The sequence below is a fragment of the Rana temporaria genome, chromosome 4 (assembly GCF_905171775.1).
Source record: "Rana temporaria chromosome 4, aRanTem1.1, whole genome shotgun sequence".
In the NCBI taxonomy this organism is placed as follows: domain Eukaryota; kingdom Metazoa; phylum Chordata; class Amphibia; order Anura; family Ranidae; genus Rana; species Rana temporaria.
This window is the reverse complement of record NC_053492.1, coordinates 205,162,342-205,175,614: the sequence shown is the minus strand read 5'-3', so window position 1 is coordinate 205,175,614 and position 13,273 is coordinate 205,162,342. Positions and strand designations below refer to the sequence as shown.

Sequence of the window (13,273 nt, the reverse complement as noted above, 5' to 3'; positions counted from 1 at the left end):
AGCCGATTGGCCACCATGCACAGCTACACCAGATTCTGAGTGCTCCGGCTTTAGTAAATCTCTCTCATAGAGTGCTTTTCTCAAATCTGACTGCAAAAGTGGCAATACACTTTAAACCTGAGAATGTCAACGCAAAATGTTTCCCCATCAATACCTGACTCACCCACCTACACAGGACAATGCTGGCAACAGTGCCCAATACTGGAAGAAATGAGTCAGAAACATTTTCAATGTTTTAGTCTTTATACTCCATAGGATCGCTCCCCGCTGAGCCGGCGGATGACAGGATGGTCCCCGCACACTGTGCAGGGACCGCCCTGTATTTACTCCGCACTCCCCTATGGGGGGATTGGATGAACACGGACCGTATTGTCCGTGTTCATCCGATCCGCAGACGGAAGGAAAAATTGTGTTTTCTTCCATCTGCAGAATCGGATCATTGCGGAGGCAGACGAGATGTTCATCCGCTGACACCCGCAATCTCATAGGGACCAATGTATGTCCCTTTTTCATTCGTACACGGATAGATGAAAAAGCGGACATACGGTCCGCAGGCGTGAAAGGGGCCAACTGTGTCCTGAAGTATTTACTCATTCTCCTACAACTTCTATAGCATGTTTGGTCATGCATGTTGTTTGACCACCTCCTGCATACCTCCCAACTTTTCGATATGGAAATGAGGGACATCTATTAGCAAATGTATGTAGGCATAGAACACCCTGCCATGCCCCCCTTAAATTACACATAAAAAAAAGATGTTACGCCTATGGAAAAAAAAAAAATTAAAGTCAGCAGCTACAAATACTGTAGCTGCAGACTTTTAACCACTTGCAGACCAGCCGCCGCAAGCTGGCTCAGCTGAGCGAATCGCTGTAGGTGTACTGTCTCCGGTTTTGTCCCCAGCAGGATCGGCGCCAGGCAGAGCCACTGATAAGCCCTGCGCTCTCTGCATATCAGGAGCCTCATCAGTGCTGCAAATTCACCTGTCCAACCCACTGTGCGTGCACACAGCAAGGAGCGGGCGGGGCCATGAGCTCCACTGATGCTCTGACCCCGCCCCTTGCCATGCATGCTGCCTGTGTACATCAAAGGCCTGGGGGTAGGACTAGACTACATAGTGGAACCGATGTCAGAGTGCTAGTAGTCGTCGCGGCCATGCCAACAGCATTGGTGTCAGTGTGAGCACACAGATGGTGATCGGAGCTCAGCTGGCCAGGACCAGGTACATCTTTCTCCTCCCTGACCCCTGGCTCCCCATAGCTAGTGAGTTTAAAAACCCTGACCAGATTAGGCCTTGGCTGTATTTATTAGAGAGCTATGTTTTTAGATGCTGGGGCACGCGTTTAAAAACACAGGTAAGTCACATGGTACAAAAGCAGGATGCAAAGGCCACGGCATATTTAAAAATGTTGCATGCATCTTTTCTCTGCGAGAAAAAAACAGCATGAATGGGCTGCTGTGCCTGTGCAAATGTGGGCCGCCAACCCACATACATGTGTAATTTTTACAAATAAAAACACTGGTCCCCCCTGCAGGTTTGATCATAATGCACTGCATACTAGCACATTATGACAGTCTTGCCTGCAAACTGAGCTCTTCACAGCTCCCCTTGGCTCTCAGGCACATCCCTCTTCCCTCAGTCTTCTTTCCAGGTTCTCAACCTTTGGCTGCTTGAATAGACAGGCTACAGTGATGTTACTCCTGCCCATGGGCACAGGGGTGACATAGGGGTTCCACAGAGTGTTCTCTAGATGTGATGTGAGCAGTACATGCACCGCTCAAATCACATTATCGCTGGCAGGCAGGGGGGACATTTATAACAGAAGAGACCATTTCAGTCCCAGGCACTTTTACCCCCTTCCTGCAAGGCCAAATTTGTTCATTCATCTTCGATGCAGCTGAGATTGCTGAGAAAGGGACTGAGTAATCTCGATCTGAGTCCCTTTCACTGTCTCAAGGGGGAGATGTCAGGGGTCTGTTTAGAAAAGTGGACACCATGCCAGTAATGGCACATCCAACTGAAGCAACAGCACGACGTACCATTGCTTCAATGCGCATGTGCCAATCACTTTGGCACATGCAGACACAGGGGGATATCTCCTAAACCATGCAGGATTAGGAGATATCCAGGGTAGCTACAGGTAAGTCTTAATATAGGCTTACCTGTACCATAAAGTTTTAAAAACGGGTTTACAACCACTTTAATACATTTGCTGTTTAGCAAATCTGCAAGTTTATTGTACAGTCAGCAATCTAAACCTATTTGTATCTCACTACAGGTGTTCCTGTCTTTGAATATTAAAAATGGGACCACCTACAACAAAGGAACAATTGAAGAACACTGCAGCAGCAAATCGTATTGCAACTACAGCACACAGGGCACCCACCAAACTGCCCGCTAGCAGAAGCCCCTCTCATGAAATGGCACGCAGTACGTCTGCACCATCCAGGAGGTATGAAGAACCATGGAGTGCCAGTGAACCCCCTGAAGTGCCGGGGAGAAGAAATATTCATCCTACAACACTGACCACGAGATCCACCTCTGCTGGTGCAAGACCAAAGACCGATGGAAGTCAGCATGCAGCAACCTCAAAAGCAGCTGGATTTTCCAAGCAGTTTCTCCAAGAAATTTCATCTGAGACAAAGACCACAGAAGCTAGTGCTCAAGCCCCTTTATCTCAGAAAGATACAAAGAAAATAGAATGTTTAACCCGAGGGCAGAGGGATAATCCGGACTGGTACTATTGGCGTCAAAATCGCATTACAGCATCCATGGCACATCAGATATCCAACAGCAAATTTGCGAATAGAAAAACAAGTGATATTCCACAATCCTACCTGAAGTCTGTGCTGGGCACAGGACCCAAAGTGCAAACAGCAGCTATGAGCTGGGGTATTAGAAATGAGAAACCTGCTGTGCGGAATTATGAGAAACAAGCATTAAAAAATAAGGGTAGGGAAGTGAAGGTAGAAGATTGCGGCCTATTCATTCATCCAACCAAAAGCTGGCTGGCAGCAAGTCCAGATGGGATAGTAAAAGATAAGATTACAGGAGAAACTCTGTGCATCTTAGAGGTGAAGTGTCCATACAAGCACAAAGATCACACAATACAGGAGGCCTGTGCTGACCCCAAATTCTGCCTGGCTTTGGATAAGGATTCCTATGTCCTGAAGACCAATCATGCCTATTATACTCAGGTACAATGCCAGCTGGCCTCAACAGGAATGAAAAATGCAGACTTTGTTGTGCATACAAATAAGGAGACTGTGGTTGTCTCATTGAAATTTAACCCAGAGTTTTGGAAAGAAAAAGAACCAAAGCTGGAAATATTTTATAAAGAAGCAGTAGTGCCACAGATAAAGAAGCAATATGCAACTGACACAGAAGAGCAGAAATATAATATCCATGCACCAGAGGAATAAAAGTGGGGAGTACCCTATAGGCGACATATGAGGGAAGGTGACAGACAAGAAAAAGTGGAAAATCATTTCAAAATTAAGCAACTGTTGAAATCATTACATACAACCAAGTTTATATACTACCCTTGCAAAGAGGATTTAAAAAAAAAAACTGCCTTCTGAAAATGCTATTTGCCCTGCAGTCACTAACAATTTGTTTTTTATAATCTGAGGCTTTATTCATTTGAGTCACCAATTTAGAACAAGTATAGTCTGAATGAAAGCTGAACGCCTGGCTTGCATAACTGAAAGCTGAACGCCTGGCTTGCATAACTGCTCCAGATTAGTCACTGGAGCCTTTGGATCACAGTGGCCGCCAGGTAACTAGTATTAGTATAAAGGTTTCCTTTATAGGCAACGTGTGGTCAGGATAAAAAAAAAAGTTATATTCTGACTTATTCTGTATAGCAGGTGTTCCGTTAAGATATGGCGACCCGTCAGAATTGGTAACGGAAGTGACATTCCTTCGCCACCATCTTGCTACACCCCGCACTCCTCCATAGCATAGGTGTGCGCAGGGGGTGTGCCTGGGCACACCCTAATGACCCTGTTCAGCACAGATTCCCCCTGCTGATATTTCACCAAAGCTTCGAAAAAATAAATAAAAAATATAATAATAAAATTGTAAAAAATACAAAAATTAAATAATAAAAATAAAAAAAACTACTAACACTGTCCACTACCCTACTAAATTGTAAAATTATTACATTTATTTAGAGTGTGTGTATATATATATACACACACGCATTAGTGTTTGCGTTTTGGGGTGCACACCCTAATGCATTAGGCTGCGCACACCTATGCTCCATAGTAATGATACACGAGAAGGGGCAAGCGGACATCTTGTTACACCAACCAGAGTTTTGTATTTCACAGTTATTTTTAACAGGAAACAGAGCATATATGCTTAAATACAGCATTTGGAAACCCGGACAGTTTAGATGTTGATTTTTAAAAGCAGCGGCAAACCTGCTGACCTCACAGGTTTGCCAATGTGACAGAACACCTCCGATTTTTAAATTCAACATGTAATTTTCCCTGTTAACAAAAAAAAAAAATTCAACATGTAAACAGTCCGTGGGATTTCCAAATACTGTATTTAAAGCGGATCTCCCATGCAAAAACGTTTTATTTTTTATTTTTAGGGCTAGTTAAATAGTTAATAGCACTGCTTATATAAACTCACGTTTTTTGTGTTCTACGTCCGCTCCTCTGTCATTCTGCTTGAAATTTAGACTTATTTGTTCGTGCCGTTGCCATTTTAACTGTGGGCATTAGAAGCCCACAAGCAGGCACTTCCTTGTTGCGGTGATTCTGATGTCCCAGCATCCACCGCTCGATCTTGCGCACTAGCAAAAGGGGGGGCGCGGAGTCAGCTTCTGTGTTGCCATCACAACGGCAGGCGTCGCGTCACTTCCTGGTCCAGAAATCGCGCAATATTTGCCATCACAGCTTCGCACTGAACACTAAGAGCTATGAGAGAAGCTCCCAGAGCACACTGCGTGGTATGGGAAGTGACCTCATGCCCGAAGAACACCCGCAGTTGTGCAGACCGGAAGGCTTAGGAATGTAAAGGTACTGTACCCATATGAAAAAAACATCAGTTTTAAGCATTTTTAATAACTGCAGTACTATTAAGGTAATGTTGCAATTAGGGTGGAGCTCCGCTTTAAGCATATAAACTCTGTTTTGTGTTAAAAATAACTGTGAAATGCAAAACTCTGGTGGGTGTAACAAGATGTCCTCTTGCCCCTTCTCTGTGTCTCATTACTGTGGAGGAGTGCGGGGTGTGGCAAGATGGTGGTGACGGAACGTCACTTCTGTTACCATGTCTGACAGGTCGCCTAATCTGACGAAACACAGGCACCTTCAGGATTCTTCTAAAGCTCATCCGGACCCCCAATTGCCTATGTAGCAAGCTTCCTGGTCACCAGCTTTGCCTGAATTTTGCTGTGCCCTAGCTGCTAATCTCAGAGATGGACCCTGAAGCTGGATATATACTAGAAAGTTTGTAGGAAAATTCTCAGTTTATTCTATGACTTGACGAATGTCATTCTAAAGTAGTTCAAGATTTCACTTTCTTTTAACATTCAATTTTGGAATGAATGGGCTATACTGAACAAAATACCACTTTTCGAAATTTGTTAATTTGAGAAAAAAAAAATGTAATCCTGTTCCTTTCAATTCTCGTCACTACAGTAATTTTCAGCCCACTAATGATCACAACAATCAAAACTAACTTAAAGTGGATTTTTTTTTGTTCGAAAATCTACTAGTGTATACCCAGCCTAAAGGCACAAGAGTTCAGAGCTGGCCACTATTTAAGCATGTTGGTAATTTAGATCAATGCAGCCTGCTATTTGGGAGTCTCAAGGTGGGCTTTTGGAGATGTGCTCTACAGAGCAAGCCACACGTTCCCTTTAATTTTCAGTCCAGGATTTGACACCATGACTTAATTTAGTGTCTACACCTACTACATAACAATGAACAACATAGCTTACATAGAACAGAATAGGAGAAATGCAAGTTGTCATGATATACATTTTTCTTCCAAGCAGAACTTTTACATTGCTAAGCAATTACCAGTAATAAAATTGTCAATTATTATGTCCAACTTTTCTTCTAAAAAAATAAAAAGCTTTAGCTTTTTTTTTGCTAAAACCTAATAAAATATGCATTATGCTTAAACAAAGAGAATTTACAATGTTTCATTTGAGAAATGACAGGTAAAACTCAGTGATCACAAATTGTGGAAACAAGTTAAAAACTGGTGCTGTGCCACAAGTTTCATTAACCACTTCAATTGGGGGCACATTTCCACCTTCCTGCCCAGACCAATGTTCATCTTTCAGCGCTGTCGCACTGTGAATGACAATTGCGTGGTCATGCTGCGTTGTACCCAAACAAAATTTTTGTTCTTACAAATAGAGTTTTCTTTTGGTGGTATTTGATCACCACTGTTTTTTTTTTTTTGCTAAATAAAAAAATCTAAAGTTTTGAAAAAAAAAAGTTTTTTTTGTTTTTGTTATGAAGTCTTGTAAATAAGTAATTTTTTTCCTTTACTGATGAGGCACCAATATGCAGCACCGATTAGGAGGTGTAACGGACATATGCATGCTGCCGGGACAGTTATAATCTTCATGCAGGAAGGACTACAAGGAACTGCATGGCTTGTCACAATTGGATGTACCACATTGTATTCTGAGCTCAAAGGGTTAATTGGACAAGTCTCTTTCATTGCTGAATGCTAATGTTCCCTTCGCATAGCTAATGAACTCTCTCTTGTGTAGGTAACAGCCCCCTGTGAGGTGTATGCTGATGGGGATTATGTGTGAGTGATAATTGTTTTAAAGGTTAATTGAATTCTATTGAGAAAGGAATGTGCCTGGCCAGAAAATGTTAAGTGGTTTGCGGTGCCGAAGCGTCGAGACTGGTCAAGTGATTAATTCAAGGAGATGTCATTGTTTCAGGGGGTCTGTGTTGAAGCCCCCTACTGGGTGAAGGGGGGGGGCGGAAACTGTCATTGTTCTTGTAACAGTTGTAAGCAGATATAAGCAGGTGAAATATGCCAAATAAAGTCAGTCTGCTTGACCCTTCAAACGTAGCCCGTCTCGTTTCTTGGAAGGGCGTTCAATGGGATATACCGGCGGTACTGGCATATCGCAGCTTGCCAGGGAAAAGGACATCTCCAACGGCTGAGACCCTCTCACCAGTGGGTAGCCGTTACAGGAGGCACTGGCAGGCTTTACTTCTGGGCACTGATTGGCATCTAAATTGGGCACTGACTGGCACCTTTAAAGTTAATACCTGGTGGTCCTGGGTGGGCATCCATGGTCAGCATCCCTGGTCGCCCAGGCTAGGGGTGCAACGGATCACAGTTGATCCGTGATCCGAACGGGTCACCCCCTTCGGATCGGAACACACTGTGATCCGCGGATTGCCACGGCTCCGGAGCTAGGCCGAAGCCGCAGCCTTTCCTAATGTTATGGCCGCGGCTTCGGCCTACCTCCGCCGCCGTAACATTAGGAAAGGCTGTGGCTTCGGCCTAGCTCCGGAGCTGCAGCCATCTTGGTACACCCGGCGGCGGCCCTCCTCTGTTTACAACCACAGAGGAGGAGCCCGCACTCGTGGGACACACCGCTCGTCTGTCGGTACTAGCTGGGGGGGGGTCACTGTACTGAGAGGAGGGGGGGTCACTGTACTGAGAGGAGGGGGGGTCACTGTACAGAGAGGAGGGGGGGTCACTGTACAGAGAGAAGGGGGGGGTCACTGTACTGAGAGAAGGGGGGGGTCACTGTACTGAGAGAAGGGGGGGGTCACTGTACTGAGAGAAGGGGGGGGTCACTGTACTGAGAGAAGGGGGGGTCACTGTACTGAGAGAAGGGGGGGTCACTGTACTGAGAGAAGGGGGGGGTCACTGTACTGAGAGAAGGGGGGGGTCACTGTACTGAGAGAAGGGGGGGGTCACTGTACTGAGAGAAGGGGGGGTCACTGTACTGAGAGAAGGAGGGGGGGTCACTGTACTGAGAGAAGGGGGGGGTCACTGTACTGGGAGAAGGGGGGGGTCACTGTACTGGGAGAAGGGGGGGGTCACTGTACTGAGAGAAGGGGGTCACTGTACTGAGAGGAGGGGGGTCACTGTACTGAGAGGAGGGGGGTCACTGTACTGAGAGGAGGGGGTCACTGTACTGAGAGGAGGGGGTCACTGTACTGAGAGGAGGGGGTCACTGTACTGAGAGGAGGGGGTCACTGTACTAAGAGGAGGGGGTCACTGTACTAAGAGGAGGGGGTCACTGTACTAAGAGGAGGGGGGGTCTCTGTACTAAGAGGAGGGGGGGGTCTCTGTACTAAGAGGAGGGGGGGGGTCTCTGTACTAAGAGGAGGGGGGGGGTCTCTGTACTAAGAGGAGGGGGGGGTCTCTGTACTAAGAGGAGGGGGGGGGTCTCTGTACTAAGTGGAGGGGGGGGGGTCTCTGTACTAAGAGGAGGGGGGGTCTCTGTACTAAGAGGAGGGGGGGGGGTCTCTGTACTAAGAGGAGGGGGGGTCTCTGTACTAAGAGGAGGGGGGGGTCTGCAACGAGGGGGTACTATAGTTGGTGGGGGGGGAGATGTGGATATTACAGTGAGGGAGATTTTTTTTTTTTGCCGATCCGAAAAATGATCCGATCCGTGACTCCTGATCCGAACCGTGAGTTTTTTGATCCGTTGCACCCCTAGTCCTGGGTGGGCTGCGTTGATAATCAATAAAGCACAGACCACCCCCCTGTCAGGAGAGCAGCCAATCAGCTCTCCTCTACTCGTGTCTGTCAGACGTGAGTGGAAAAAGCCGATAAACGGCTCTTCCTGATTACACTGATTGGACACAGCTGATCATGTGGTTAAGAGTCTGTCAGAGGCTCTTTACCCAGATCGGAGATGCGGTGTGTCAGACTGATCGCGGGTTATCCTGATCACGTCTGGTCAGGATAACAGAACCACTTTGCGCACGCTACATGGCGGGCGGGAAGTGGTTAAAATACTGTGTAAAAACTTTGGCCCTTTAGGTTCCAGACTCAGATTTGTCTGTTCACTTTGAGATTGCACGGGGTACTTTGGGTAGCAGAACATTTATTCCCCAGTCCTTTATTTAATATTCAGACATGTAAAATACACATCCACTAAGTGGACTTCTGAGAAGAAAGGTCAGTGTAGTGTGTAAAATAGAAATCTGTGACCCAGATATATCAAATTAAAGCACGTTAAAACAACCCAACAACAAAATTAAGGAGATTTGCTCTTTATTTACACATCATCTGACACCTTTAATAACTTAGGAAGCAAGAGATAGTTTTTCATTCAGAGCATGATGTTGGCTGCACATTGTTATTCACCGAGGACCAACATCAGCCCTACCGCTTTTGGGAGAGACCCAAGTCATTCAGCAGATGAGGATGATATTCTCAGTAGGCCATATATGCATATAGGATGGATGCTGGGGAACACTGGCAGGCTTAACACCTAAGAAAATGACTTGGCCTCTAACCTTTAATGGTCAGAGAAGCTTAGCCCTTAGCTGGAGACCATCATCTGTAAAGCACTCTACCAAGTATTGCACAAATTTAAAATCACAGACATAGGTTTCCACTACTTATTTTGTACAATAGTAAAAAGGTTCATTTCTGATGTACATGGTGAGATAAGAAAACACAGATTCCTGCACAAAATCAAGACAGCATAATGTTAACTATACATAAATCACTAATCAAAGCTTTGCACTATAAAAAAAAAAAAAAAAAGAATAGGTTGGCAGTATTAGTTCACAATTAGCATTACATTAGAACTATTTATAAAATAAATAATGGAAACTTATTATTTATAAATTGGACCTGTGGTAAAGCAGAAACAATTAAAAAAAAAACTGGACAATTTTCCAGAAGAGAATTGATTATGTATCTTTAGAGTATTATTCCATTATAATATGTATATATCTAGATTGAATTTTTACCAACCTAAATGGTTTACTAATAATATCTACTTGTCCGTTTAATTTTTTTTTTTTTATTTAAAGTTTTACAAGTTTAACTTGGAGAGTATCATTGACAGGGTTGTGGTACATGCAGTTTACTCACAATTTCAAGAAGCTATGCTGTGCAACCGTATGTTTCTTTCTACAGATTTGCCATTGGGGTAGGTAAAAGATGGGGATAGGGATTTGAGAAGGTCTGTAGCCACTGTCAGACAATAAAATCTACTTTGCATAATATAGCAGAGGTCGTGATAGATTGAATTGTTAATGAGAAAATCTTACAACACACCTCTTGACATCCACACAGATGGCTGTCATGCGCCATTATTTTATACAAATATATTTAATTTAAACCTTCTGTTCAATTATGTATTTTAAAGTAAATTACTTGTAAAATTTACTTTTACATTGTATAGTTGTCATTATATATCACTGAACAAAATGGGAGGTCTGTATTACATATTATACTACAATGGAATAATACTAGAGAGTTAAAAACAAAAATATTTATGTGAGACAATGGTTTTCGTTATTTTGTAATTTATTGGTAATGTGCAGCATTATTTCACATCTATCTCTGCTTGGCTTCAGCTGCTTTCATAATAAATACCTTCCCTTGGATCTTTCATATACCAGTCTTAGCTACAGGCTCCCAGAGCATATTCATGGCAAAAAATGCTGACTTCACTGAGGATCAGAACCATCTCATACTGAGGTATGTGACAGTATGCACAGGAAACCTGCAAAGCTGGATGACACCAACAAGAGCAGTGACACACTCCTGTGCAAGCAGATTTATAGAAAGCCCTCTTTTTGGAACTGTTCCTGCAGGATGTCCCGGTACTCATCGAAACCACCCTCAATTCTTGTTACGGTTCCATTTTCACAGACCCACAGCTCTCGACAAACTAGACGGATGAAGCGTTCGTCGTGGGATACCAGGATTACTCCACCCTAAAAAAAGAAAATAAATGATAAAATTACCTATTACTAAAATAAGAAAACTATACAAAGCAGACTGGAACAAGAATCCATTGACAGAATAAAAAATAAAATCAGTCAACAGGAACAAAAAAGCCAAGCAGAAAAAGATCCAAGGTCCTAACTCCTAAGCACTAGGCAAAAAACTGAGCTATGCATTGCAGATGGGTGGTTTGGCCACCTAGCGTACTGCTTCTGCAGGGGACATCAAAACCCATCTGTCATAAATATCTGGCTGTATCCTTTAATGAACTTAAGAGAAATAATGTTTTCCTGTTGACTATAGCAACCAGTTCACTCAATGAAATTATACATGCACAGTTGCTCCATTCCTTGATGTATGGACCAGAACCTGTAGCCATCAGTACTTTTCTCAATATACTTGCTTATTATAGCAGAGTTGCTTCCTTTATTCCAAAAAGAATGACCAGTGTAAAAACGTCTTTCTGCTTCAGAAATTATAACTTAATGTTACCACCATGGTGTCGTTCCTAAACTAAGGGGTAATGAGGTCACTATACCTTAAAGAGTGATGGCTATATAGAATATGTGAGACTTGCCCACAGACAGAGCAACAACTGTAGCATTGAAAGAGCTGCCCCCCCCCCCCCCCCCCGGAGCAGAGTAGGGTGCACATTTTGACATCTCTGCATGCTTCACATGCACAGTACTTGTTTTGAAACTTGAGGATTGTCAAACGAGGTGAATGTTTCACTGGTGACCAAGTTCTGTTTTAAAAGGAACTAGCATATTATCATATCCTTTGAGCTAAGCCACAGGATTAGGCATTTGCTAAATATATTTTTAACATTCTTGCAGAAAGCATTATTTAGAGATTAGAAAGGATGGAACAAAATACCCGAAATTTGTTCAGCGCTCGACCCAAGGCTTCTATAGTCTCCATATCAAGGTGATTCGTTGGCTCATCGAGAATGTAAAAGTTTGGGCTGAAATAATAATGTATAGGACATGTGAGGAAAAAGAAAAAAGTTACATTGGAATTTCTTGAAACAATTAATATAATCTTACCATGGCATGGTCATTTGAGCAAAGGCAACACGACTTTTTTGGCCTCCAGACAGACTGACCACTGGCCGCACTGCAAGTTCACCAGAGATCCCATAACTTCCAAGCTGGTGGCGGTACTCTTCTTCTGCTTTCCCTACATTTGATTAGATATGACAAGCATTTACATAAAGACAACATAAAATAAACACTAATGTGGTAAATGTTCAAATTCAATTACGGTAACCTTTCGTTTTTAAATTTAAAATATATCATAGCTTGTTCTTAGGTAATTTCTCTAAGGCTGGATTCACTGTGGTCATTTTCCAGTAAGATCCATAGAAAGCACATGTTAACGAGCAGTGTAATATCTTTCAAATTGTATATTAACATGTGCTGATGTAAAAGTGGCTTACAATGCACATTTAAAAAACAAAGCGACATAGGTTTCCTTTTCATTCAATTAACAATGCAGCAGATTATACACACTCATCTGCCCCGGAGATAGAACATAGCAGTTATCCACCTAAACGGGCTCAATTTTAAAATCTTCACAGAATTGAGATCTAAAAATCAATTTACTTCACACACAACTAGACCATCTTCAAAACACAACTAGTTCAGCAATAATAATTGATGAAGCAATAAAAAATAAAAATCACCTGGAAAACGTTTTGCTAGAAGCTCCACTGCACTAATGTTAAGATCCAGCTGATCCACATGATGCTGACTGAAGTAACCAATCTTCAAATTCCTGAACACAGTAAAGCAAAGAGTCATCAGAAACAGGAGACAAAGTGGCAATGCATATTCATCCAAAAGTATTGCAAGATGTGTAACAGTAATACAAAAGAAAAGCATTAAATATTAATAAAACACAGCAGGATGTGCTTTACAAATGTGCATTACATTTCAAAGCAAGTAGAGTAAATAAATGAAGAAAAAAAAAAGCAGGTAGTAGAACCCAGCCTTGTGACCTGTTATAAGACTAGCCTATTTGCCAATCGCCAAGTTCCTCTGGAGCTTTAAAAGAGAAGTAGGGATTTACAAATAGATAATTTAAAACACTCACCTAGGTGGATGCAGCATTGAGTCGATGCTGCATATGTCCCCTGCCGGCTCTGCAGTGAAAGCTGATTGATCAAACAACGCTCACTACGCTGTTCTCCTTTCCACTGAGCAGAGAACCGTGACTGTCAGTCAGCGAATCTCTGCTCTCCCCTTCAGCGCTCACTGGAGCGCTGGGCTGTAGAGGGGGCTGAAGGGGCCAGATGTCAGTCCAGGCTTCTGGGCAGATCCCGACCGTTAGGATCTGTCACGAGCC

At 43.3% G+C, this 13,273-nt stretch overlaps 2 protein-coding genes across 3 annotated transcripts in view; one reads left to right on the top strand and one right to left on the bottom strand.

Annotated features, from left to right (window-relative positions):
* LOC120936936 overlaps positions 1-3,572 on the top strand; it is a 46,673-nt gene extending 43,101 nt beyond the window's left edge. For both annotated transcript variants that reach the window (XM_040349757.1, XM_040349756.1), the window contains exon 2: positions 2,280-3,572. In XM_040349757.1, coding sequence (XP_040205691.1) covers positions 2,305-3,423 — 1,119 coding nt within the window. In that variant the 5' untranslated portion in view covers positions 2,280-2,304 and the 3' untranslated portion in view covers positions 3,424-3,572. The remainder of the gene's footprint in view (positions 1-2,279) is intronic.
* Positions 3,573-9,218: 5,646 nt separating this feature from the next.
* ABCF3 (ATP binding cassette subfamily F member 3) overlaps positions 9,219-13,273 on the bottom strand; it is a 38,210-nt gene continuing 34,155 nt past the window's right edge. The window contains exons 18-21 of the mRNA XM_040349752.1: positions 12,612-12,703; positions 11,974-12,106; positions 11,804-11,891; positions 9,219-10,917 (exon numbers count right to left, since the gene is read on the bottom strand). Of these exons, the coding sequence (XP_040205686.1) occupies positions 10,759-10,917; positions 11,804-11,891; positions 11,974-12,106; positions 12,612-12,703 (472 nt within the window). The 3' untranslated portion in view covers positions 9,219-10,758. The remainder of the gene's footprint in view (positions 10,918-11,803; positions 11,892-11,973; positions 12,107-12,611; positions 12,704-13,273) is intronic.